General features: G+C 51.0%; 1 protein-coding gene across 1 annotated transcript in view; it reads right to left on the bottom strand.

The window, feature by feature from the left end:
* Nucleotides 1-27,223, bottom strand: part of RNF213 (ring finger protein 213) — a 46,908-nt gene that overhangs the window by 17,821 nt on the left and 1,864 nt on the right. Inside the window, 34 exon segments of the mRNA XM_050319341.1 lie at nt 569-651; nt 1,277-1,387; nt 1,865-1,983; nt 2,409-2,504; nt 2,795-2,931; nt 3,176-6,769; nt 7,416-7,568; nt 7,927-8,120; nt 9,066-9,395; nt 9,398-10,205; nt 10,662-10,823; nt 10,989-11,129; nt 11,259-11,476; nt 12,044-12,209; nt 12,480-13,081; nt 13,364-13,522; nt 13,764-13,937; nt 14,493-14,673; nt 15,083-15,205; nt 15,960-16,058; nt 16,641-16,796; nt 17,259-17,403; nt 17,642-17,694; nt 18,376-18,574; nt 19,070-19,258; nt 20,235-20,488; nt 21,574-21,854; nt 22,036-22,229; nt 22,476-22,634; nt 23,266-23,447; nt 24,018-24,644; nt 25,098-25,411; nt 26,865-26,930; nt 27,084-27,219. Of these exon segments, the coding sequence (XP_050175298.1) occupies nt 569-651; nt 1,277-1,387; nt 1,865-1,983; nt 2,409-2,504; nt 2,795-2,931; nt 3,176-6,769; nt 7,416-7,568; nt 7,927-8,120; nt 9,066-9,395; nt 9,398-10,205; nt 10,662-10,823; nt 10,989-11,129; nt 11,259-11,476; nt 12,044-12,209; nt 12,480-13,081; nt 13,364-13,522; nt 13,764-13,937; nt 14,493-14,673; nt 15,083-15,205; nt 15,960-16,058; nt 16,641-16,796; nt 17,259-17,403; nt 17,642-17,694; nt 18,376-18,574; nt 19,070-19,258; nt 20,235-20,488; nt 21,574-21,854; nt 22,036-22,229; nt 22,476-22,634; nt 23,266-23,447; nt 24,018-24,644; nt 25,098-25,411; nt 26,865-26,930; nt 27,084-27,219 (10,605 nt within the window).

Genomic DNA, 27,223 nt, shown 5'->3' with positions numbered 1-27,223 from the left:
CGTGAAAGACTCAGCAGTTCAGCAGAAAAAGCCAAAATGCTAAATGTGACCAGGGAAAATTTGCCCTCCCTGGGGACCATTTCAGCACGTGAAGGGCAAAAGCCAAAAGCCACATGTCCCTTGTCCTGGGCATCGTCCAGCTGAGGCTGTCAGGGGAACAGGAGCCAGTGTGAGTGTGGCTGCAGCACAGCCAAGCTCTGAACAGCTCCAGCACAGCTCCAATGCACACCCCAAAGCACACCCAGCTGGAGAGGCAGCCTCAGAAACACAGCTCCCACCTTCAGGGTGAGAAACACAACAGAAGCCTTTAAAGCTGATTTTTAAAAATTAGAAGTACAAAATGAGCAAGGATTTAGAGGGTCCTTAGAATGGTTTGTTTCTTTAGTGATGCTGATTGGGACTGGACAGGGAGAGGAGGAATTTTTGTCTGATCATTCATATTCATGAAGCAAATACTGCTGATGGACTTCAAAGCAATGGGGATGCAAAAGGTGTGCTGCACCTATGGATGACAGAGCAGAGACCCAAACTGACAGCTGAGAAGCAAACAAATGTTTTCTGAACTGACCTGATAGTGTTCTGCTTCTGACACTGGTGTTCCACCCTCCACCTCTTCCTCCTGTGCTTCTCCATTCACAGGCAGAGCTGCAACTAAGGTGTAGAATTTTTATTAGAAAGCAGCAGTAAATTTCTGCATCAGTCAGATAAGAGTTTATTTTAGCAAGTGCATCCCAGATCAGCAGAAGATCTGTCAGATCCATTAGCACCTGCATCCACCTCTCAAATACAGACACAGCTGCTGGGGCTGTCAGGCTTCATGCAGCAAGAGCTGGAAGAAGTGACCTGAGCTAACACCCTGAGCTCTCCCAAAATCCTATCAGGCAGTGTGGTGAGAGGAAAGAGAGTAAAATAACTGAGGGGAAAGAAAGCCCCTTTTCAGTGGTGTCTGTCACGCAGCATCTGCTGCCTCTTGTGATGGGCCAGAGCACTCAGGCTGCTGAGCAGTGCAAGCGCCACATTTCTGTCAAAAGAAAAGGGTAAAACTACCAAATTAACTTACCTGATGACCCAAAGTTGTAGCAATGAACTAAATACAAATACCACTTGGGATCCTCCCCCAAAAAACCTGTGCTGAGCAGGGAAAGTCAGAGTTACAACGTCCCGGGCATCCAGTGGTTCCTCCAGCGCCAAGCCTGGGGCCACATCTCCCCTCTTCCCCACTGGCACATCAACCCCACTGGCTGGAGAGCTGCACACAGCTCCCCTTTGGTTTTACCTGAGTCCCCAGAGAACACCTGGCTGATGGTGAGGTTCTGCAGGGCCGTCATGTCGGAGACCATGTCCTTGGATCTGCGGAGGTCATCTATGTGCACTGACTGCCACAGGCCTGGAGGGAGAGCAGCAGCAAGAAATCATTCCATGCCTGCAGCTTATTCTTCTAGAGCAGCTTCCCAAAAATTACCTGCCAGCCCCTGTGGGTTTACATTCAGAGTTCACTTGCTCTCACCCCTTGCTGTAGGAAGGGAAAGCAGAATTCCCTCAGCACACACTGCCTGACAGGGCGTGCACAGGACCAGGGCTCTGAGGCTCTCAGAAGCCACCAGACCCAGAGGAGCCTTGCTGCTGAGAGCAGAGCACATCAGCACGTGTTCCAGGGCCTCCCAGAGGACAACATACCCATGGAGTTACCCCTGTGGCTGTGTGCTGCTCTCCCCAGGCCAGTCCCTGGGGCACAGGGAAGCAGCTCTGACAGTGCACAGGATGCACCGAGTCCAGATTTTCAGCATTCAAAAGGACAGTGAGCAAGGGAAGCAACTGCCTGGAGCCAGCTGAAGAGTGAGGAGGGACAGATGGGCTCACCCACCTCCCTGGAATCCCACGTAGGATGTTCCTCCTTCCAGCCGGGAAAGCTTCATGATAAAGTAAACAAAGACAGAGACTTCTCCCAGGTCCCCCTTGTTGATCTCATTAACGACCGTGTACCTGCAACACAGCAAATGCTGCTGGCAGAGCACACCCAGGCAGAGGCTCAGGGCATGGCCCTTCCTGAGAGGACACGTTTCCTCCCCCCAGACAGGCACAAGTGACTCTCACTCCTTCCACCCAGCCAAGCTGCCACCTCCAGCTGTGCCTCAGATGATCCCCCTGACCCTCAGCTCTTCAGGACTTCTGCAGCCAGTGGCCAGCATTCACACCTCAAAGGGGATTATCTGCTCACTTGACCCAGCTTAGCTTATTTTTACTAGGTCTGTGGATTATTATTTGAAATATAATTAGTGCATCCAGATTCACTCTGCTGCAGAATAAAGGACTGCACATTCCTGAGCCTGAAATCCCCAAGCAGCACTAATAAGCAAAGGTGGTGAGGAGTGGCCAAGCAGAATTGAACCACTTCACACCTGACTTACTTGGCTGAGGCAACGAGTTGGGCATCTTGAGAGCCATCTTCAAAGTCTGTCTGAATAATAAGGACTTTATTTCCTGAAGTGGCATCCAGGAAATCCCTGAAGAGTGAAAAGGGATTTAAGAGAAGTCACTAAGTGTAAAAAACAAACATTAAAGACTAAAGAACCAGTCACTCCACATTAGCTTTGGCTGCAGGCAGAAGGAGAGATTAAAACACCAAACCCCTGTGTGTGATGGAGCTGATAAGATTTGCCCCAAGCCAGTCCACTGTCAGCACAGCACGGGCTCTTGCCTCCCTTTTCCACGTGTGACTCCAATTGTTCTGCCCACACACCTTCCACCCATCTGATGGCCTGTTCCAAGCAGGACAATGCGAGCCCAGACTCACCTGATGCTCCTCAGGAAGGAGTATTCCGTGTCAAACTGCTGCAGGAACAGGATCTGGGGCCTTTGGGCTTTCCCCTGCACCTCCCTCTCCAGGCAGGCAGCGTCAGCACTGGTGAGCAGCCGAGAGAAGGTGGTGACCTGGGGGACAAGGGGCAGGGATGCAGCAAGAAGGCAGCACAGACTCACTCACCTGTGCTCTGTGCTGCAGAGCTGGAATGCACCCCAAAAACCACCTGTATTTGCCCTGCCAATAGTCAAAGGGCCAATGTGGGCTGTTACAGCAACCCAGGGCCACTGCTGGACATCCTGCAGCCCTGGCAGGATAAAATAAAACCTGAGGGCAGGTCGGGGGCGTGTTGGGAGGACCCCACCAGGTACTCACCTCCGTAAAGGCTGTTTGGGACCCAGACCCCTGGTGGACGTGAGCCCGGAGGAAGTCTGCGAAGGACGTGTGCTGCTGCTGCCTGAAGTACGTTCTGGCCAGGGAGTCCGCCGTGAACATGCCCACCGAGTTGCAGAGGCGGATGACGGCGTCGGGAGTGGCACAGTTCAGCAGGGCCAGCTGGGCCTCCCTCTTCACCCGGGCCAGGAGCTCCCCGGGGGGACAGCCCGCCCTCAGCCTCTCGGTGGCCTGCAGCACCAGCGAGGCGCAGGTGGTGGGGTGGTAGCCCACGAACACGTCGGACGGGCGGTACCGCTGCTGGCTCAGGAAGTGCCCTTCCGTATTGACCGCCGTGAACTCCTGCACCCACTTCTTCAGCTCCCTCACCGTTTCCCTTTGCCCCTTGTCCAGGACAGTGCTGATGTCCAGGTAGTGCTTCTCCAGCCGGTTGATCAGCGGAATTGGGAAGTGCTTGTACACCACGTCCTTCTCCTCGATGACGATCAGGCGGAACTTGGGGTGCACTCGGCACTTCACCCGGTGGGTGCCCAGTCCCAAATCCACGTACTTCTGGCCAGCGAGGTACACGTAGTACTGGTTGAGGGCATCGTAGAGGCTCTCGTAGAGGTTTTGCAAGTTGAGGAGCACAACCATTTGGCCAGTTTCCATGCAGACCTTCACACGGTTGATGTTCCTGCATATCTGGGTATATTCTTGGTCTTTAGGGAAACTGGAGCCAAAGATAATTTCTGGCTGCTGTCGGGCAGCGAAGAAAGCTTGCTGGAGGATCTGCAGTGCCGCGTAGTTCTCAGTCAACACGAGCAGGTACCTGCAATCCCCATCCTCAGCACTGCTGTAAATGTTCCGCCGGACCAGCTCAATCCTGCTGATGTCACCAGCGTGTATCTCTCCTTTCTCCGGTAACTTTGAGGTGAATATTTCCAAGGCATTGACGTCGTCTTTGCCACCGAAGTTACGAAGAACCACCTCGGCGATGTCCTGAGGTGTCGGCTCGCTCTTGGAGTTCTTGGCTAGGGCGAAAAACATCTTTATGAGGCTGTAGTAGTCACGCAGACCAAAGAACTCCCTGTCTTGGGTCTTGCAAATCTTTTCATATGCGTCTGCAAAGTGATGGAAATACGGCTCGACCTTCTGCAAAGCCCCTCGTGATGAGCAGCAAATCCCCTTCGCGCTCTCGATGAGCTCCTCTCTGCTGGGGTCCCCACGAGACACAAAGATGCCTCGATTCATCTTGGCAGGGTCCAGAGCCCAGTTGGAAATCCCAATGAAGCCAACCTTCTTGTGAGGAAGAGGGACATCATCTATGCAGCCATCTTCCAAAAGTGGATGCAAAGTCTTCAAGGGCATTTTGGGAGAGTCTTCTGCCAGCCCAATCTCATCCAAAACCACCACGGAGACATATTCATCCAAGTTCTTCCCTTCCTGGAATCGAGCACAGTGCTTGAAAGTGCCTATGATTCCCTCTGGAGTGGAGAGAGGGCTGCACTGAAAAGACACGAGGTGGATCTGCTTCAGGTCCTTGAACAAGTCTGAATAAGCTGCTTGGCCCTGCATAGCATCGGCCACGATGGTTTTCGCAAGGGATTTGGAACTCCCGGGTTTCCCAACGAGAAAAAGAGGGATCTTTAGCTCAATACAGATGACCATCATAAAGACATTTTCCTTCAAGGCCAAGTTTCTTGCTATGGTCTCCCGGAGCTGCACACCATTCAGGAATAAGTCCTGCATCAGGGAGATTTCTTCCAAAATCTTTTTCTGGGTGTCATAAGGCTTTGGAAGGACCTGGCTGATAGCACTCCTGTAGGCCTCCTTCCTTTCCAAGGAGGCATGATAGCAGACCCCAACCGCCAGCACCAAGGACCAGACAATGTTGTTTCTCTCAACACTGGCCTTTGGTGCCTTCTTCTCGGCCAGGTACTTCTCCAGCTCCCTCAGCAGCAGCTCACTGTGCCTGTAAAACCACTTGAAAACCTCCATGCAGCGCTCCACGTCCCGCAGGCTGACGAAGCTGCACTCGTCGTCCCTCTGCCTCATGTACTTCTGGGAGGCAAAGAGCACTTCTGTGATCACCTCCACCTCACCCTGCTCCATGGGGACCTGCTCCGCCACGCGCTGCACGATCTGCTGGATGTACATCTTCTCCGTCAGGTTGTTCAGCTGCCCGAAATCCCACACTAAGGGGATCATGCTGGGGGGCAGCGCGTGGACCCGGTACACGAGCTGCCTCAGAGGGGTAGACCCAAGCTTGTCCTTGGTCTCATCTGCTTTGACGCGGTAGCCCAGCCCAGCTAATTCCAGGCGCTGGATCATCTCGGGCGTGTGCTTACGGTAGGGGTTGCAGGCTGCTATGATCCGCAAGCCAGAGCCAGAGGCCAAAGGCTTCCCCTGCACCGTGCGGTCACACAGAACCTCCTTGATGCTGCTCACAGCCTCTGTCGTGTTGGCTTCATCGAAAAACAGGACAGTGTCCAACCCGTGCTGCTCCTTGTTGGCTTTAGCCAGGGCTTCTGCTTCTCTGACCCTGGCATAGATCATCTCTGCGGTGGTACCTCCGTGGACTTTGACGAGCTTCATGTTCTCCACCTCTACAAGGCTTCTGCGTAACTGGCACAGGAACTTCACCAGTCTGGTTTTCCCACAGCCTGTCTCCCCCATGATGACAACGGGGATGTTGCATCGGAATCGCATCTCAATGGCCAAGATCTTCAGCACGTTGTCTGTGGTGAGCTCGTACGTCTCATCGGGGTCTACCACCCAGGGGAGCCCCAGCACCATGCAAAGCCTCTCGAGCTTCTCGTGCCGGGGCAGCTGATCGAACGGCACGTTGAAGGGGACTCTCTGCAGTAACAGGCCCTGGTACAGCTGTGCACTCATGATATTGCGCTTGATGACGCTGCCGTTCAGAGGATTTATGGCATCGACACCCTGAGGGCCGTTCGGCTGGAAGTGGAAACCGATGAACGTCATGGACACGCGATCCTCGTTGAAAAACAGGTAGGGGTGAGGCTCCGACTCCCACCTCTTCCGAATGCGGAACGGAAGGAGATCTTCCTCTGCAACGTTCTCCAGGTGGGAGGACCTTCTTCCCGAGCTCTGGTCGGAAATATTCAGGGAGGGCGTCGCAAAATCCCTCGCCATTAAAATCATGAAGGTAACGACAAAGTTTTTGAAACCTTTCAGAGTGTCCTGGACAAAGTCAGGGTTGCAAAAGACAGAAGCTTCGCAGTCCCTCAGCTGAATGTTGAGGAACCAGGTGAAGTTGCGGAGCTCTGCCCAGGAGGGATCTGCGATCCCGCAGTGCAGGAGGAGCAGCTGCAGACATTCCGCCGGGCTCCCTTCCACCGAGTGCGCCGCGTACCAGAACATGTCCAGGTCACACCTCTGGTCAAACCTCTTCAGATACTGGAAAGGTCTCTGGAAAGCCTCACTGCAGAATTCCTCCTTGTCCATTCCCGGGTCCAAAACATCCCCAGACTGTTTTCCAAGTGTCTCCATTTCTAGTACTTCTTTGGGAGACCTACACATTACTTTAGGGAACACATCTAAGAAATTATACTTCTGGCTTGCTGACACCTGGAGAAGAGGAAAGGAAAGTGTCATCAGAGCCGATGATCAGAGCCCTGATCTTCAGCTTAGCTGATCTGTTCTTAACAGTCTTGGCTAAAACCACAGCAGTGCCAGGAGCCAGCCTATACATCCAGGACACCTTTTCCCCCGTGTATCCCTTCTTCCACATAAAAGGCACCAATGAATTCTATTCCCTTCTACACTTTCCTCCCTGGAACATGAGTCCTGTGTCACCTCCAGCCCCTTCTCAGTGCTACCTCAAACAAAACTAAACCCAAGAAACTGTCACTTCCACACTCTGTTCTTTTAGCTCCACGTAAATATTCCAATGCTTTCAAACCTGCAAATTAACATGAGGAAGATTAGATTTTCCATTTCTTTCTGTTTCCTATAAATGTTACAGTGGGGCCACTGAGGCTTGGACTAACAAGCCTTCAGAAGTCACCAACCCAAGGGAATCACGACAGGCCCAGTTTCCTGTCGGATTTTTTTAGTCTCACTTTGTACAACTCCAGGGGCACCACTGTGTAACGGCAAGCAGCACACCCCAAATCAAGCAGAGAATTCCTGTGCTGTGTTTACAGTCTCCACGTACAACCATGAGCAAAATGACTGAGAAATTCCCAGAAATGGAGCACTGCTGTGTACGTACAGGTGTGGCTGCTTTCTTTGGCACTGGGGACACCTCGAGGATCTCAATGACATACAGATGACACTTCTGTCGTAGCCACATATTGCCATTGCTATCTGTCAGGTACTGCAAAACCAACAGCTTGAAGAGAAACTCTGGAATTCCACGTTGCACCTATCACAAGAAAAGACACAAAGGCACTTCCTCTTCATTTACCCACCACAACTTCACAGAATCACAGAACAGTTGAGGGTGGGAAGGTTCTTTGCTCAAAGCAGGCTCAGCTAGAACAGCTGCCCAGGGCCACACCCAGCCAGGTTTTCAGTACCTCCAAGGATGAGACTTGACAGCTTCTCTAGGAAAGCTAAGTCCAACCACCTTGATGGTAATGAGTTCTTTGTGTTACACAATAATTAGGACACACATCCTACAGAAATGGCTTACTAAGAAACAAGAGCTTTAAAGAAACAACTCCTGCAAGGATCCTACAGGACTTCTTGGGACAAGGCAGCTGTGGGAGGGATGTACTTACTGAGGAGGTGATATCAAAATGGAATATCATGGGCTTTGTCTGGTGTTCTTTCTTCAGAAAAGGTAGGAGAGATTTTAGCACTTTATCTTCATCCACTTCTGGTTCAATTAGTCTGATGGTTTCCAGAAGTTCTGTGCAGTCAGGCTGCTTTTCTTGCAGCCTCTCATGTAGCCTTTTCACATACAGAGATTTCCCTGTTGTAAAAAAAACACCACAGAAATTGAAGCCATTGATATTGAATATCAAAGCCATATTAAAGCCATAACAGAAAGAAGGAAATAAAATGTTTAAGGGCCCTATGCTCTGAAATCTCTAAACCTTCCCAAAAGGCATTCCAGAAGAAGAAAGCCTAAACCTGGTTTGAGCAGCTGGAATCCAAGCCACTGCTGTTGTTATCCACGTGGCTTGTTTTGCTTCCATTACTGAGAGAGGCTTTACTCTTTATTAGGGTTTGAATCTATTCTGTGCTTGTTCCTAAAGTCAAGCCAGGGTAAGAACACAGCTGTAACGCTGAGTCTTGTCCAGTATTTTTTCAGAGGTTTGCAGCTCAGGAGCTCTGGTGGCAGAAACAGCATCTTTGTGATCAACAGCCCCTGATGGAGGTTCCTCTCCTGACTGTATCTGATCGCTTTTTAAGCCTATGTAAAGCTTTGGGTTCCACAATTCAGCCAGTCCCTCTTTGAAAACCACCCTCCTCTGTCTGCTTTTCAGCCTGATAAGGAGTTTTACTTAACACCCCCCTCCAAGCTTTTTGCATTAAGAGCCACTGAACAGCCATTTCCCACACAGGAACACAGGCAGCCTTTGCAGCCCTGGTTCCACCTCACAGCCCATTTCCTGCAGGCATGTGTAAACAACCTCAGCAGGTCAGGCTCAGCTCACCCAGCACTAGTTATGTTTTATCTCAACTACACGAGTGAGCAGAACAAAACAAGTGTCAGGTTAGTAGGTGACCCATCCCCAGAGATGCCCATCTCAGGACAAGATAAAGGTAACATCCAGCTTTCAAATCACTGCACTGGGGAGAGTCTGAATCGCTCTTTCTGACTAAGACACTTAGGAACTTGGACACAAAACCCGACAAGGTGAGCCCCACTCTGTTTTCCAGCTCTCAGCAGACTTTGCACGTGGCACCTTACCCACACCAGCTCTCCTGGAGGACACAATCCCAACACACATGTTGTCCCTGAACACAGAGGCAGCCGAGCTCGAGGGCTGAGCCACTCGGTAGTGGTGCTGCAGGTACTGCTGGAGTTCAGCCCGTGGCCTCTGGGGTATCATGTGCACTTTGTACTGGCTGAAGGCAGAGGGGATGTAGCTGTGCTCCCGCTCGCAGTTGCACAGGATGACGAGGCGATAGGAGCTGTTGTAGCGCTGCAGGTCCTGGAACAGCTCCTCCGCTCTGCAGCTGACATCGTAACTCAGCTCATCCGCGTACAGCATGGTGTAAATCTTCTCCCCCTGCTGCAGGGAATGAGGCACCTCCTGAGGAACAGCCCCACCTGCTCAGCAGTGGTCTGAGGAGTGCACAGCAGAACTTCATCAAACATGGGAAGGGGCTGCTCGGGGCTGTTCATGTAAATGGCCAGTGCAGAGGTGAGCACCTCGGAGCGAGGGCAGGTGATGAGGTTGGGCTGGCCAACGCACAGCAGATCCTGAGGGAACTCCCGGGTGACACACTCCCTGCCACAGCCGGCCAGGTCCTCCAGCCACACACCCAGCGAGTCGATATCCAGGCAGCTGGGCAGGAAGGAACCCATGTTGCTCATGTAGCACTCCCAGATGCACTTCAGCTGGGCAGTCAGGTCCTTCTCCCCACCCAGCAGCTCTTGCAAATCAGAAATGGTCTTCCCTGAGCTGGGGGGCACCTCCCTCCTGGAGGCCCTGAGCACATCCCACTGGGTGCAGCCGCGGTTCAGGAAGGACAGCATGGTGAGGGCAGCCTGGCTGGGCGTGCCCTGCCCCAGCTGGGTGCACAGGTACACCAGCTGCTCTGCAGTGTAGTAGTTCAGGTAGAAGTGCTGGAACCGTTTCTCGTACATGAAGCTTTTCCAGCTCGCCAGGAAACTCTCCATGGTCTTGCAGAGGCCTGGGAGCACAGCTGCCATATCCCCCTGCCCCTCCAGCACCGGGATGGGGCCCAGGGAGAAGTCCATAAGAACACAGGATTCTCTTTTGGGGGAGCAATACACGTGGGCAAGCCAGGAGCGGAAGAGCATGTTCCCAGCTGAATAAAGGTCTATAAAGGCCTGTGCAAGTCTCTGGACATTGGAAAAGACCTGTGTGAGGACAGAGGAGACAGAAAAAACACCCAGCTAGTTTACCAAGACAAGTTCCAGCCATGAAACCACAGGAAAGACTTCCAATGAAAAGGAAGGCTTTAGTCCAGATGTTTGTCAGGCCTTGTACAGCAACCACAGACTGTGACTTTTTAACAGCAGTATCCCTGGGAAACCAGTACAGAACCCCGGGGAAACCAGTAGAGAACCCCAGCAGAGAGATGCTCTCAGTCAGGAGCATCCCCAGTGCACCTAGAGGATAAGGGTATCAGCCCATTGTCTGGTCTCCAGCTTAGTCCCACCTTAGCAGGGAACCAAAGAGGCAGCAACACCCATCTGCCTGTGACCATCCATCCCCAGCAACTCAGCTGTCAACCACAGCCTTAGGAGCTGACACTCAAGGGAAAATCCAGCCCCAGCCCCAAAACCAGTAACCCCCTGGGTTTGGAATCTGACCTCAGAGAACTTCTCCACCTCCAGGCCTTGCTCTCCCTTTGCTGACATGAGCATCAGCTTGTTCTGCAGCTCACGGAGCTCTGCCAGGGAGTATTTCCGTGAGGCCTCGTCCTGCCCCGAGCTCCCCGGGAGGGTGAAGCGCAGGACACTGTCCAAGGAAACCTGCCAGAGCAGAGGTCACTAGTGTGGATGTGCCCCAGGCTCTGCCGTGCCCAGCGAGGGGAGCACTTGGGGCAGGAGCCCCCAGAAAGGAGCTGTGTGTGTAGTGGGAGAAAAGCTCAGCTGGTTTCTGGGAGTAGGAGGGGAGGGGGAGCTGAGCTGCCTCACCTTCTGGCCATCAGCTGGTGCTCTCAGGACATAGACTCCTCTGCTGTTGATGGCAGCTGCCAGGGAGAGCGAGGACAGCTCCACAGAGCCATGGCTCTCCTTCACTGTCTTCAGCCACTCCAAGTGCTGGGCTGAGGCACGCTGTGGGGAGGAGACAATAACAAGAATTGCTGCCATGTCCCATTTGCTCCATGCAGTCAAATTTCCAGCCACTCGTGGAAGGCAGAAAGGCAGGAGGATGCAGAGAGGACCTGCTCCAGCAGGACTCACCAGTTTCTCAGGGAGATTCTCATCACTGTCCAGGGCTCTCCACAGCTTCTCCAAGCAGCGCAGGAAGTCCTCAAAGCCTGATTCCTGCCTAAGCTCATAGAGCAGGGAGGAGTAGCCATGCACAGTGTCGTGGAAACAGGCCACACGGTCCACATCCATGTCATTCTCCCCAGCAGAGATGGACGCCAAGTCTACGAACACCTTCAGCTCATTTATATCTGAAATGGGATAAACACGTGAGTGAACAACAAATGAGGCAGCCTGAAGGCAATTCCACATCCCCACCTTCTACAGGCAACACAGAAAGGAGGCTTTGAACGTCATCTCCTGTGCAATTGCCCTCCCCCCACCCTGCCAGCAGCTTCCCCCGTGATCCATCCACCCTCAGGACAGGGTCAGAGCCTGGGGTGAGGGGTGTCCATGCAGGTTAGGGGTGTCTGTTCAAGTCACACACCTCAGCTGGACACACACAGTCCCATCCTCTGAAACAACCTGTCTGAATTGAGCAGTAGCAGCTAATAAAGCCCTCCAGGCCCAGCCCAGCCCCTGGGCAGGGTGGTCACTGTGAACTGCACCAGCCTGCAGAGCAGGACACGTTTAAAGGGACTTTTTAGCACATTCCACACCAAAACCCCCGAGAGATGTTTGTAACTATCAGCACCAGAAGCAGTGAAGGCACAAAGCAGATGGGTTAGGGATAGAGTGTTCCTTGTTCCTTCTGCCCCCACACAAGCTGCCATCCCTTCCAGTACTCTCTGACCAATTCCTGGGTGAGCAGCACACACCTTTCAGTGCTTCTCTGACCCAGTAGACAAACTCCTTCTGCTGGACCAGCTCCCTCAGGCAGTCACGGCGGGTCACAGTGATCCCCTGCAGCCGTGTCTTGGCCTGCACGAGCTCAGGGCTGATGGAATCCAGCTTCTGGGTCTTGGAGGACTCAAGTTTTTCTGTCTAGGAAGCAAGCAGTGCAAACATACATTCAGTCTGGAACTGGGAAATGCCACTGGTTCTGCAGCAGGAAAAGAAAAGCCCTCTGCAAAGCCACGTCCCAGCATAGGAATATCATGTCTCTTTTAGGAATGATGACACAAAGGCACTTTGATTTTTACCTCAGACATTTTGGGACAAGGAATTGTTCTTGACGAGCTACGATAGACTTGTGGGAAGGTTCAGATTTAGCCAACACCTTGGCAGTACAGACCCGAAGGAGGGGATACTTACTATATTCAACAAGTTTTGCAGGATACTGAAGTCACCAGAGAGGTTTAAGTTCTCTTTGACATTTGCAATGATCTTTGCAGCGTCAAAAGTCAAATGCATTTCATGGTATTGCAGGATCTGCTGAACTCGCTGGTCAATCCAGGATCTGCTTTCTCCAGGTCGAAGCTCACAGATGGTGTTCAGCTCCGTCCTGAGATCTTCAGGGTGGTTTGTGAACTCATGAAAAATTTTATCAACTGCAGAAAGTGTGAGACTTCCTGACCTGAGATCATCATACAGCCTTTCATAGTTGGCAAAGCAAGGGCGCATCATACTGAACAAAACATCATCAAGGTCCAGTTCAGGCACAGCATCCTCCTCCTCCTCCTCCTGTTCTGAACACTCATGTTCATACCCCTCTCCTGCCTCCTGTGCTGCTTCCTCCCAGAACTGCTGGAAGATCAGGCTGTCCTTAAAGAAATGCATTTTCTGGACGAATTCTTTCAGCTCTGGTCTCAAGCTGTAGTAGGTCTGCAGGGGTCTCTTTCCCACGTTCACAACATTATTCAGTCTTTTCAAGTGAAGGTCTTCCGAGTGTTGAGCTTCCACTTCACCTACATCCACTTTAAGAGAGACAGGCCAGAGATCAGGTGTGCAGCCTGGCTCCAGCTCACTTCACCCAGTCCCCCAAGCCACAGAATGCTACTGGGCAGGTGGGGCTCTGTAAGTGTCATTTGATGCACAAACCCTCACTCGATCCCCCCAGTACTCTGGGTTTACTTCCCCCACCCCTCCTCACCCTCACTGTGGTTTAGAATCAAAGCTGTTTGCAAAGTCAAGGGATTTTCAAGGAAAATTATGTTTTCTGGAGTTATGACTGTCAGACTGCCCTCTCAGAACTCTACCTTTCACAGATGCCTGCACCTTCCTGCACATGCTCAGGAAGGTTCCTACTGCTTTTTGATCTTTCCTAAGCAGTGTAACCTCCTCTCTCCTCATCTGCAGCAGGTCTTTCAGGTTTCTCTGGAGTAGTTCCCTTTCTTCACGTGGCAGTTGCTGGTGCTCTGAAAGAAAACCCACCTGCAGTCACAAGGCAGACACTTCCCATCCCCTGCACCCCTGACTCAGGTTTGGATTTGCAGAGTCCCAAACCAAACTGGAGCTGGGAGCTCCATGCAAAGGCCAAAGGGCAGCACTGCTGGAGCACCTCCTCAACATTCCTAATCCCTGGAGCATCAGCAGAGCAGGCACCCAGCACTGCAGTGATGCTCTAAGGCAACCACACCACTTTTCAGTGTCTCTTACTTGTCTCCCAAATACAGATGAACTGTTCCTCATGCTGGACAACCTCTTCCAGATGTTTCACCAGGATGCAGCCTTTCTGGATGCCGTCAGTGACACTCTCAAACATAGAGTCTGCTGTGGCCATGATATCCTTGGCTTCATCTGTGAGTTTTTCTATGAAGTTTCTGTTTCTTCCTGTTCCAGAAACAAAGCAGGTCAAACCTAGATCATCCCTGCTTCCCAAAAACCAGGCAGAATCAGCAACTAGTCCATGCTATAGTACAGAGAGTCCTTCCATTTCCTACTGAATCCCTACCCAAGAGCCTGGGGACTTCACCCTCCAACCCCTCATGTCTTTCTGAACAAAAAAACAGGATCTCAGGACAGCTATTTGGAAACCTTCCATGGAGAACACATACCCAAGCCCTGTGGAGCAAACACAAGCCACTTGGATCCATTCACATGGCCAGCACTTGGGTATTTTTGTGTGGCAATAACTTGTGAGAACCTCTCAGAGAAAGAAGTTCTGGTCTACAAATCCTGAGGCAGCTGCAGTGGATTAGCACAAGAAGAATACTGTATCCCTCTTCCTTGGCCTTTCCTCTCCAAAAGCAGGCTGAGTACCTCAAACTTCGAGATGAGGAATAAAACAAGAGCAGGATGGTTTCTCTCCGTGCTTGCTGCTCTGCACTGTGGTAGCAGTGAGGCAGAGAACAGCTATAAATCCTATAAATCTAGCTACAGACATACCAATAAAGCTGAAGATTTGTTTGGTGTCAGGCCACGTGAGCAGGTGGTGCAGAATCTTATCAGAATTCCCCCCAGACTGCTCACTCCTGATGGGCCACGACTCCACGATGATGGTTGACACGAGCTGGCTGAACTGGCCCAGGCTGTAGGCAGATATCTTCTCCAGGAGGTTGTTCTCCATCTGCCAAGGCACACAGGAGAGGGCAGGGATGAACGAGGGTCTGGGATCACACTGTGCCTGCCTCTCAGAACTGGGCACTGGTGTCAAGGAGCCCCACCTCCAGTGCTGAGGCACACAACTGACACCAGAGTTCACGATGGAAATGCAGTACAAGTCTTCCTCAAGGACCCTTTAGCAGTGGATACTCATTTCCTGATTTCTTATCAGTACTTTTTGTTGTTGGTTTAACAGACTTAAACAATACACAGCAACTCAAGCAACACCCAACTCTCCTTCCACCACGAGGCACATCCCTGAGCCAGGTAATAGGGTTTCTGTGCACCAGGAAAGTCAGCTTTTCTCTCTCCTACCTTCCCTTTCCTACTTTTCCTTCCTACCTGTCCCCCCTGTCCCAGGGCAGATGCAATACCTGGCAGGCTGCAGCCACAGCCTCTATGGCACAGGTTTGGAAGCAGTGGTCGATGGAAGAGTCCAGTTGTGTGAATTGATATTTCTGACAGCAGTACACCATGACTTGGTTCACTGGAGGTTCCTAGAGGGCAGAAAAGAGATTTCTTATCAACTTAGTTTCCCAAGTATTTCTTCAGACATTGAGTGCTGCTCTCGAGGCAATAAAAGGAACTAGGTTGAAAAAAGTATAAAGTGGGACCATGCATGAGCCCATTTCTCAGGGCCTGGAAGAGAGATGAAACAAAAATAAACTTGGAAAATATTTTAATTGTTTTCATCTAAAGCGTGTAATTATTTAATATCCATCTCTCCAAGCCAAGCTTATAGCAGGAAATATTTGTTTCCTGGTTCCACCATGAGAATTAACGGCTTAAAGAATTTTTAACTGCTGTAGAAAGGAGATGAGGAGACGCACAAGGTCAGTTTAGAAGGGACTTGCATATATGGGTGCACATTTGGGAGCCTGAACGACACCATTTCTGCACAATGAGAAGAGAAGCACCAGCTTTTCTCCTCTGAGCCCTTGGGCGTTTACTCTACACCCCCTGGTTCTTAAAACTACAGAGGTGGTAATTGCTCAAAATGCACCATTTCCTTTGAAGCACCAGGACATCATTCCGGCCCTGCAGCCAGGCAGAAACCTTGACACCAAGATTTCAGCCTGGTACATTGTCATGGCCCATTTTTGAGCCTCCAGAACACAGTTTATAACAGCAACGGCAATTTTTACAGTCCAAGCCACTGTGTTTCCACGTGCTCCTTCTCCAAGCACAGCAGAAGATGGTTGGTCTATTCCCTCTGAACCACCAGCTATGACTGCCTGGAGTCTCCCCTACCTCCTGGATTCTTTTCCTCAGATCTTCAAGTAAAGTCATCTTCCACGTCTTGGTGAACTGCTCATCTGGAAAGCTGATAGTCACAAACATATTCCAGGCCTGCAGGGGAGAAACAAACCCCAAACTGCTGAATGCTGAGATTTAACTGTCAGAGAAAGAAACTAAAAGAACAATGGGGAAGAGGCCCCGCTCCTCAGACAGTCTGTAGTCCTTCCACATTTTTGCATCCAGAAGAAAAGGGGCACTCCCAGAGCTGCAAAAGGCAGCTTTTAAGCCCAAATAGGGCGTAAATGTCTCAGTTACTAAAGGAGACATTTGGATGAACCACTTTTGCACCTCGCTGATGGAGACTGTCCCAGGGAGGGCTGGGAGCAGCAGATCACACTGCCAGGGGCTGCTCTGAGCTCTGCCTGCTGGAAGGACAACCAGGGGGACACACAGGGAGCAAAACAACACCAGGGGCAGCTCCTCACCCCAGAAACAGCTGAGAAAAAGGAGAGCCAAGGTGAGCTGAGCAGCACCAATTCCAGCCCTCTGCTCCTCAGCCCAGCAGTGTTTCCAACACTGCCCATCCCCATCTCACTCCTTACCCAGCCACAACAGCCACGGTTCCCAGCAAGGACCCTTAGACCCAGGACTTCACGGTTAAGCTACAGTAAAAGATATCAGAAGATGACAAACCTGAAGTTCCCAATAGACAGAGAAAGTCACGTGGTCCAGGTACTCTTTCAGTAAGCTCTCTTTTAAATTGTTTCTGAACCAGGTTCGAGTGTCTCTCAGAGCTTCACTGAGCATTTCTCCCACTGCACTTTCCTGCACAGCCTCTCTTGGAACCTGCTACACACACACAAGGCAAAAAACAAGAGCAGTTCAAGCAGGAGAGCAACATGATTTAAATCACCACTTCTCAAAAGAAGCCCTAAATGTATCCACAGCACAAAAGTGCCCAGCAACAGACCGACCCCTGCCTGACTAAAGGACAGAGGGAGGCTGGGAAAACACAAAATGCTTACAAAGAGCTTGTGCTTAAGAATGCTTGTTCCAGGAAACACAGACAACATATGCTTACAAAAACCAAACACAAAGCTTATGACAGCCAACCTGAGCATCTGACCTTATTTTCAATAAGAATCAAAATTATTAGGTGATTCCACAGCTTTTGGAAAGTACCACAGTCTTGGTTAGAGTGGCAAGTTCTCCAAACTGAGAATGGATCTGATCTAAACCCAAACTGTTGTACCATATCTGTAATGTTTCTGGATATTTTGCTCACATCAAGCCAAGTTCCTTGGTACTCACTTCCACGGGCTGAAGTTTGGCAACCTTGGAAATCAGCATGGCAGCAGTGGCAGGAATAGAGAACCACCTTCTGGACGTGCAGAGCATCTTGTGCAGCTTGATGCAGCAGGCCAGGCAGGACTGCCAAGAGCGACTTTCCAGAGTTCTGAGGGCAGGAATACAGAGGAACAATTAATTTTCTGCTCAGAAGAAAACTAAAAAATAATAAAAGAAAGAAAAATAAAACCACCAAATTCAACAGTGGCAGCCAACTATCCCTCCCCTCAGATGGATTTAAGAAGTGGGATAGAAATACAGGATTCTTTTATTTACATAGATTTCAAGGCACCAGCCCTCAGGGCTCATGTAGATGAAGGACAGTGCTCTCACAAAGGTACAGTTACCTGGCTGGTGGCTCATCCAAGGCACATAGCACTGCCTGTAGAAGATCCTCTATCTATAGGAAGATAGAAATATTAAACTGTGAAAGAAGTCTTACAGACTGGTTTCTCATTAGCTGAGAGGATGCTGTGAGAGAGGAACTTCCCTGTTCTTCCATGTCTTCTCTAATGTTTTAATTTTTTACCATAAAATCACAAAACTTATTTACTGGATGTTGGAGCCAACACACGGGTGGCTTTTATTTGTACAAACCAAACCTGCACTTCTTACAATCTAGGGGTTTAAAACTTGTTATTAGTTGCAACATTCTATTCCTGCTGTCCTCACACAAACACAAGTGTCTTCACAACAGCAGGGAAATCTCCCAAACCAGCAGTCCCTTTGCCCAGCCTCCCCTCTGCAAAAAAAAAAAACAAACAACCAGTTTCAGGTACATGTCTGAGGAGCTCAGGACTAAAACATTTGCCATTACTGACAAAAATCAAATCCAGCCAAGCACACCCTTCTTTCATCCAGGCCAACAACATCTTTTGCTGCAGATACATCCTCAAATCTCCTCTGAGGAGTCTCTGACTTCAGAGCAACTACTTCTGCTCTTACCTAGCTTTGAAGCTCTCTGTGCTGTGACTGCTACCAACCCCAATCCCCCCAGGGATGGTCAGTTCTGCTAAAAGACACCCAAGGGCCCAGTTTGAGTCTTTATCCCAGAGCTGGGTAAAGCTGCCAGAAGACAAACCTCAGGTTTCTTCCGCTGAAGGTCAACGTTCTGCAGTCTGTAGAAAACACCTTGAAGAGTAACTAACAAATCACTGGAGAAGTCTCTGATGAACTGAGGCAGGCTCCTCAGGGGCAGCACACACAGCCAGGACCTCACCAGCATCCTATCCAAGTCCATCAGGTACCTCTTTTCTTCCATCAGTTGCAGCAGGGTCGCTCTGGAAAAGAGATAAAACAAAACCTTCAAGTTTCCAAGGTAGAAAAGGTCAAGAGCTTGTTCAGCCCACAGAGGAGTCTCATTCTCACTCCTGGGCTTTTTTCACTGCAGCTGAGGATTAGTGCAAGTCCCTGAGGCCCAGCAATGGCACAGGCAGAGCCAAACCACTGAGCAGAGGCACTCAAGGAAAATAAACCCCAGGTCTTGCTCAGACTCTGCACAACACACACCACAAGCTGCTTTAACTCCCACCTGCTCCAGAGCTGGCAGAACTGGGGGGTTTGTGTCTGAGAGGTCTCACACTGCCCCACTGGGCTACACACCGTGATCTCTGAGCACCCACGATGGCAGTGCCCAAACACCCCCCACCACCGTGCTATGGTTTGTACTTTTTAAAAACCAGGAGAAAGGAAAAAAAAAATACTTAGAGTAAAGTGATCACCCCCAACTACAGCACCAAGGCACTGGGTATAACCAGGAATTCTGGAAAACTCACGGATCTCGCGTCTTCCTTGTTTCAGCAAATGAAAGCCCTTCCAGCCCTGCCCAGACATCTTCCTCCACTGGCAAGTGCTCCTGCTGCACAGGAGCAGCAAAGGAATGCAGAAGGGGAAGGATCCACACCCACTGGTCTACTCCACCTTCAATGCATCTGTGGCACAAACTTGTCAGGTAAACCTTCAAGCTAAAATAAAATACCAAAGCAAACACAGTGAGTGAAAGAACAGCTTTATCCAGGCCTAGAGAACATCCTCAGGGTGGAGGGGCTGCATCTCAATCTCCCTGTGTACCTTCAATTAACCTCTGATGGTTATTTGAGCTCCCCCTTGTCTTCACTGGAGAGTGCACACCTAAAGGTTGAAGAGCTGTAACATTTCTGAATCTCTCTGCACAGACTACCTGAGCACTAGGAAATCCCAGCTCTTCATCTACAGTTTCCCCAACACCCCACACAGAGCCAGGCACTCTGGGGACAATTCTTGGCCTTCTTGGTTGGGTTGAAATACTACAAAGATCTCCAAAAGACAACGTAACAGCTGTGCAAGTGAAGAAGCAGAAACCCAAGTGCCAGGTAAGTAGTCAGATTACAGGCTGATAAGCAGGCACTCCATGGTGGGGGGGGGAATCAACAAAAAATGTGGAATGATGCACATCAGAGGAGACAAAAAGAATCCAGATGTGGTATCTAAAGTTAATAAGTAAATACATGATGATCCCGCTCACTGGCGTTTGTAAGTATGAATAGGAAACAGGTAAGAGGCCAGAAGTTGCTTGACAGAAAAGGATAACAAATAAGATTATTATATATAAGGAAAACACAGCAGTTTTAACTCAATCTATGGCTCTGGCAACAGTGACAAGTTGCAATAAGGGAAATCTGTTTGGACAAAAGGAAAAGTCACAACAGAGGTATGTGACTGTGAGAGGACCCCAGAGAGGTTGGGTATTCTTTATCCCTGGAGTTTTTCAGAACCCCACAGCCTGGATGTTAGCCCTGCTTCAAGCAGGAGGCTTGAACTGAGACCTCCAAAGATACCCTGAAATGCACCTTTTTTTCTGATGCTCTGGCAGGACAGAGCTGGATTCCTGAGTGTTCTAACAGAGGGTGCTATGTTTGCAGCAAAACAGCCAGTCAGTCAGGGGGGATGTGGAGCACTTACCAGAGAACCTCTTCAAAAGTCTTTTTGATGTGATCAATCTCATCCTGCACAGCTTGCTGTGACACCTTATCCAAGCACAAGAGGCTACACAGGTCAGCCAGGTCACCCCGAGACACTGGAGGGAGAAAGTCCTCCACTACCACGAGGACGGTGAGCCCCAGAGCCAGTTTGCTTTTGGTGACCCCCTGCGATGCCTCCGGAGCAACGAAAGGAAGAAGTATTTTCTTCATATAATTTATCAGCAAGTCATTCACCTGGGATAGAGAAGGGAAGAAACAAGCCAACCACAGCATTAGTCTTTTTCTTCTGAAGCCATTTTCCTCTGCCTGTTACAGTAAAGCCACAGAACAGCCCGGACAGCCCAGGGTAGCCCTGACCACCCAGACCACTGGGTGGGGCCCCCAAGTATCTGTGACAGTTTGGTGCCCCACTGCAGCTCCCACCACTCAGCTACTGGCTCCCTTCCCCACACCCAGCAAGTTGGGAGTGCCAGGGCAGGTCTGGGGAAGGGAACCATAAGCTGAGTAGTTTTACACCCTACACTGTCTTCAGCCACCATCACATCCCACGAGCAGCCTCCAGGTTCCCCATGGACTCAGACTTTGCTGGGAGTCAGCAAAGGGAGAGAGGCTTCTGTCCTTACCCATAGACCCCAAAAGCTACTCTGGAACCACACTGATGGGGTCCACAGTACCACGGTGCTTGGTGACACCAAAATCACCCTTCTGAGAACCAGCAGCGACACGGAACACCAGCTCTGCTGAGCTGGGCAGCTGTGCCAGCCTGTGGCCTCTCCCATGTCACCAGGAGCAGGGAGCCTGCAGAGTTAAAAAGGAGCAGTCCTGACGCTGCTCTGAAGTTCCAAAGAAGACAAGGTGGCATTTCTGCCATATTTCCCTATTATGTCAAGTAGGACATTTTGGACTCCAGAAGTCCTTTCGGTACCACTGCTTAGAACAGGATCAGGAGCAGCTTCTCCCAAAGACCAGGCAGGTTTGGAATCAGAGACAAGGGCAGAGAAGTTGGTGATGGAGTGACTGGCAGCAAAACTAAAGAGCCAGACTTAGGAAATTAATATCCAAACACAAAACCCACTCAAATATGAAGTCACCACATCGCAGCTCTGCAGCTGACCCACATGGGATCTCAGAAGCACACCTAGAACTGCACAGGTGTCACTGAAATCCCCAAGATGCTGCCAGTCACCCCAGAAGGATCCCTGCTGGTTCTGCACCTGAACTTTGACTGAAAGAGCACAATTAACCCAACAAGACCAAGAGCAAATTAAAGCTCGGGTTTAGTAACTGTTTTCTAGCCTCTGTGAAAGAGAAGGGATTACCTGCTCCACGCCAAAGTTCAATTCTCTCCATGGCATTGCCGAGCCATCGTGCACCTGCTGGGCCACTGTAACTTCATAAAACTGTCTCAGCTGCAAGAGGAAGTTCCTCACATTTTCAGGACTCCACGTTTCAAGAATGCTGAAGATATTTTCTAACATAACATCAGCAGCTATTCTCTTCCCTTGCACCACCTCTTTGTTTTTATCGCCAATAAGTGTCTGCCAAAAGGTTTTGACAATAGAAGGTCTTGCACACACAATGTCATCGTACTGGTGCCACTCTAGAACAGCAACACAACAGGAAAACAATCACTGAAATTGCATCCCTTCACTCTTCCAGATGCCCACAGAAATGCCCCCACTGGCCCATGAAGCTTCCAGCTGCAGGCAATGCCATCTAACAGGAATGCTGGCCCATATGACATTGGAGATCCCCATCCAAACACACAGGTCCAAGCTCACCTCCATTGTTGAGCAAGGTGCTTTCTATGTATAAGCAGCGATTCACATGTTTAGTCACCTCGGGACGCTTGTAAATGAACTCATACTGCCCACCACCACAGGTCACCCAGTACTTGTAAGGAATGCATTTATCCAGGATTTCTTTTGTGAGAGTCACAGTGCCTTCAATGAGGTATCCGTGCTCTCCCAGATTCCTAGGAAACAAAAAACACAGCAAAAGGTAGGCACAGGGAGTGTCAGCTGATCCACAGACTTCCTTCTCCATGCATCGCTCCATTTTTAATCAGAACGGTGATTATTCTTTCACAAGAAGGTTTCATAACAGTTTCCTCCGCTGCGAAACCCCCTGTAGCAACACCCACCCGCGGACACAAAGCCAAGGTACCCACTGATCCTGCTCTCCAAAACACTCCTGGGCCTGTGTGCCTCGAGGTCCTTACTTGGTGCAGGTCATCTCACAGATGTTGTCCTTCCAGCTTGCGTAGGAAGGAATGCCCTCAGCTCTGACGAACACTTGCTGGGTCTCGGGGTTCAGTCCGAAGTGTTTGGATAATACGGCGTGGAAATACACGGTGACACCCCCACTGCGGCTCACGGAACTGCACCGAGGGTTAGAGGGAAAAGAGAAAGAATGTTTTTTTTTTTTTTATAATTACACAAATCATTATAAACCACAAATCAGATCTGAAACACCAGCTGACTGGCTGCAAGAGCCATGATTTCTGGCAGCAGTTTGCTCAGACTGGTGTTAGAGCAGGCCTAGTGCAAAGCCCAGTGCAAAAAGGATAGACAGGCTTCTAAAGGTAGCAGGAAAGGCTCTGGCCCAGCAGAGCCACCTGGAATGGCTAAGCTTTCTCCTCTTCTCCCTTATACTCATCAAAAACAGCTCTTCACACCATTAATCTAAAGAGTAATATGTAGCACATGTTGCTCATTAGAGCAAGAAATAAGAGGGTGATCCCTTTTTTTATTCATCAGATGCTCGAGCAGGTTCAAGGACCACCTGTAGCACATTACCCAGCACATCACCTGTGCTGCAGCTCCCACTAAACACTGGCTCTCTTGTGCACAAGCACTTCACCTCAGTTTTAAGGCAATTCTATCTCCACACATCCAAGGAACACCTAATCCCAGTACCTCAGTCCCCCACCTCAGTCTGGAGTCCTCCAGTCCTCCTCACAGCAACTCCTGTCAGTGAAGAATGCTGGGGAGCAGCAGGGCTGTTCTCACCTCTCCTTAATCTGTTCCACACGTTTCTGGTTGGTTCGTTCCTTTTTGTTCTTGTCTGTTGCAGCTGCAGCACCAGCACCATCCTTTCTGGCAGCCTCAGCTCCTTTGCTGGGACTGGTCTTCTCACTCACTTGAGGCTTTTCTTTACTTGTGCTCTTATTTTGCTGCTTTGTGTTTTCATTCTGCAACAGAGACAGACAATGCCCAGTGAAACAGGAGGCCCTGAAGTACAACACCTCCTCAGCCAGGTGGGGATACCCAGCACTCACAGCACACCACAAGCATCATCCTCCTGGAAACACTGATCCCTCACTGAGGGAAGCTGCTGGTTAAGGAATACAGTGCACACTGCAAGAGGAATCCAACCCAAACATGCTGCCAAGCAGTCAGGCCAGTGAGCCCCAGGTGCCAGAGGATGGGGCATAAAGAAAGAGAAGGAGAACCCACAGCTTACCAGGTCTGTGTGTGAGCGGAGCACAGACACCCACAAAGGACAAAGATCCCCTCATCCCAGGAGACCCCAGAGCTCCCTGGAGAGGAGACACCTCCCAGCTCCTGGGGGTAACTGAGCGACCCCTCAGTGAGAGCTGGGCTGGAATGAACACCCAGGGGAGCAGGGCTCCAATAAGAACCCCCCACAGTGCTCCCCCCTTCCACCCCACGACCCCGGCCTCGTGCTCCTCAGTGTCACTGACAGCACGGACGAGTCCCAGCTGCAAAGGGAAGCTCGGCCCAACTTGGTGAATACTCACTGGAGAGCTCGCCTTGCCAGTGCTCCCCTTCTGCCTGGGGTCCTGTTTGTTCTTCCCAGCCTGTGGGCTCTGTGCCACAGGTGAGGTCTTTGTGGCTGGTTTACTTTTGGGCTCCTGGGCAGGGGACAGCCCAGGGGCAACGCTGCCTCCCTGCCCTGCTGAGGCCAGTTTCTTACTGCTGCCCTGGCACCGGGAATCTGCTCTGCTTTCTGGGAGCTGGCCAGGGGCACAACTGCCTGGTTCCACCTTATCCCTGATGGTTTCTCCATGCTCTGTGGTTCTTCCATCCTCCAGACTGTCCCTTGGGGCTGCAGAGCTGGGAGCTGGGGCAGCCTCACTGGCCTTGCTGCTCTGCTTTGGTGGGCTCAGCACATCTGCTTCCAGGCTGCCAGCTTCCTTCCCCAGCTGAGCCAATGCCCTGTCACCTTCAGGTGTGCCTCCACTGGCACCAGCAAGTACATCAGCATCTGGTTTTGCTGCCTCACTGCCGGGGGGTTGGATTTCTTGTGGAAAAACACACGTATCAGGCAATTCTGTGGTTTGAGCCGGGTCTGTGCTTAGAGGCGGCAGAGAGTCTTGTTCCTCAGAGCTAGAAGAATATTTCTTTGCTTTATTCCTCTTCTTTTTCTATCAAAAAAAAAAAACAAAACACAAAAACAAACACCACAATGTCTGTTTATTCATTGTCAAAGAGAAATTCTTTGTCACTTCCTCCATTGCAGCAAGTACTGACATCTTCCTGCAGCTCTGGGTAAACGGAGAGCAATCAGGAAGAGGAGGGACAAGACCAGCTTGTGAAACGCTAATAACTCTTGGGAATTCTGCAGCTTTACTATTCAGGCCTTGCTCAGGCAGGGCACAGGGCAGTGCTGCAGTGAATGGTGTGCTGTTCCCCCAGCAGCACAGGGAGCTGCAGGCCCAGCACAGCGTCAGCAAACACAGCCACCCTTCCCCAGAGGAACCCAGGCAGCAGCTCCCCGGTGTGGCCAAAGGGATCTGCGGGATGCAGCCCAACCCCATCGCTTCAGAGGGGAGAGCAACAACTCACAGCTGCTCCTCAGCACCCACCAAGAGCCTCACCTTCTGCTGGGATGTCCTGGCAGAGTCACCGGCCCCGCACTCAGCTGTGGGCTGGGAGCTGTCACCTGCAGCTGTCGCATCCTCCAGCAGCCATGAGCCCTCTTCCCCCTCCTGAGTTTCAACAGGGGGAGGAGCCCCACCTGCAGTGCATTCAGGTGTGGTGTCTGAGGTGTTGATCAGAGCCCTTGCATTATCCATCAGCAATTCTCCCTCTGCCTCCTTTTTTCCAGCAGAGGAAGAAGGCCTGGCAGCACTTTCTCCCTTCACCTCTGTTCCTGCATCAGGGACTGGAGAGAGCTGCACTTCTCTTCTCTCTGCAGTGGAGGCAAAGTTCATTGTTAAACTAGAGACTCATCCCCCAGTGGGGTCACAAAACGGGTTGGAAGGGACCTAAAAAAGTTCATCTTATTCTACCCCCTGCCATGGGCAGGGACACCTTCCACTAGACCAGGTTGCTCCAAGCCCATGGATGGGGGAGAAAATAAAAAAAAAAAGTAACACTCATGAGTTCAGATAAAGACAGTTTAAAAGGACAGAAAAGGAAAGGAAAATTATAACAAGAGAATATAGCAAGCAAGTGATGCACAGGTTGGTTGCTCACCACCCACTGACTGATGCCCAGCCAGTCCCTGAGCAGCGGCCATCACCTCCCCCAGCCACATCCCCCCAGTTTTTTGTTCAGCACAATGTCCTGAGGTCTGGAACATCCCTTTGGGCGTTGGGCTTGGCTGTCCCTCCCCATTCTCGAGCCCCCAGCCCCTTGCTGGCCAGGCAGGGTGAGAGGCTGAGAAGTCCTTGGCTCAGTGTAAGCACCGCTCCGCAGCAGCTGAGCCAGCAGGGTGTTATCAGCAGGATTGTGAACCCAAACACGGCTCTGCAGCAGCTCCTTGGAAGAAAACTAACTCTGTCCCAGCCAAAGTCAGGATAGGAACACAGAGCAGCTGTTCTGTTGTTCCCTGCTCCACAGCTCCCACGAGCAGAGCCACCGCTCTCCCTGCACAGCCTCCCGCCCCTGCCCCAAGGCCCTGCCAGCAGCAGAATGATTAAGGAACCAGAGGAATGAGGTGCTGCTCCAACCCTGACCCTCCTCTGGACCCCCAGGACGAGCAGTGATAGGACACTGGTCTCAGCTGTAACAGCCTTCTGGGCTGGCTGTGTGACCACTCCCACACAGCTGAGTTGTTTCCAGGAAGGCAGGGGAAACTCCCTTTTTACCTTCATCTTTTATCTAGTCCTTAAAAAAACTGTGGAAAGGCAGCTCAGGGTCAAGTCAGGCATCAGAGCAGATCTCTGCCTTCTGCAGGGGTTTCACGGGCTCCTCTGCACAGCCTCTACCCCAATTCTGAGCACAAAAGCTTTGAACCTCAGCTGCTTTTGATGTCCTTCCTACGGCATTTCAGAGCTGGAGACCCTGGGTTTGGTACCCTGCCACGCTGGACTGCAGAAGGATTCGCCAAGAACTGATCCTGTCAGCACTGCACCAGTGTGCTCTTTAAAGATACCACTTCTTTCTATCAACAAACCAAAAGCCATTCTGGTAGCCCAGGACATTGTCTTAAACAAAGAAGGGATTAGAAAATATTTTCCCCACCATAACAATGGTGTGTACTTAATTCTGTCACTGCTCAGAAAGGCAGAATTAGTGTGTTCTAAACCTAACAACAAGGTGCAAGTAGGATATTCTGGTTCACGAGGGACTCAGTCTTTGTAACACAAAAAGCAGTACCAGTTCATTGGCAAAACAGAAATTAGTTCAGCACTGGAGACCTGTGTGTGGAGACTGTGTGTAGGATGTGCCAGCAGCTGACTCACTTCTCTGTCCCCCATCAGTCACTGCAAAGTGAGAAAAACTCTCTGGTCAGGAAGGCAAGGGGAGCTGAGGATGAGAGCAGTGTGTAATGCCCTGGGCAGAGCAGAGCCCGCAGCAATGCAGGCACAGCCCCGGGACACCCCAGCACCGGCCCCAGCTCACCCCACACCTCCTACCTGGGTCCTGGTCCCCAGGAACGGCGCCGGGAGCCAGCCTGGCCCCACACTTGCTGCAAGAACCGGGCGGACCGTCCCCAGAAGCGACGCGACACACTTGGCACTGCATGGTCCCGCTCACGGGCGCTGTGCGGACCTTG

This window comes from Myiozetetes cayanensis, unplaced genomic scaffold (assembly GCF_022539395.1).
Source record: "Myiozetetes cayanensis isolate MyiCay16 unplaced genomic scaffold, myiCay2020 scf22, whole genome shotgun sequence".
Classification (NCBI taxonomy): Eukaryota; Metazoa; Chordata; class Aves; order Passeriformes; family Tyrannidae; genus Myiozetetes; species Myiozetetes cayanensis.
The sequence above is the reverse complement of the archived record's forward strand: the minus strand, read 5'-3'. Positions and strand labels throughout refer to the sequence as shown.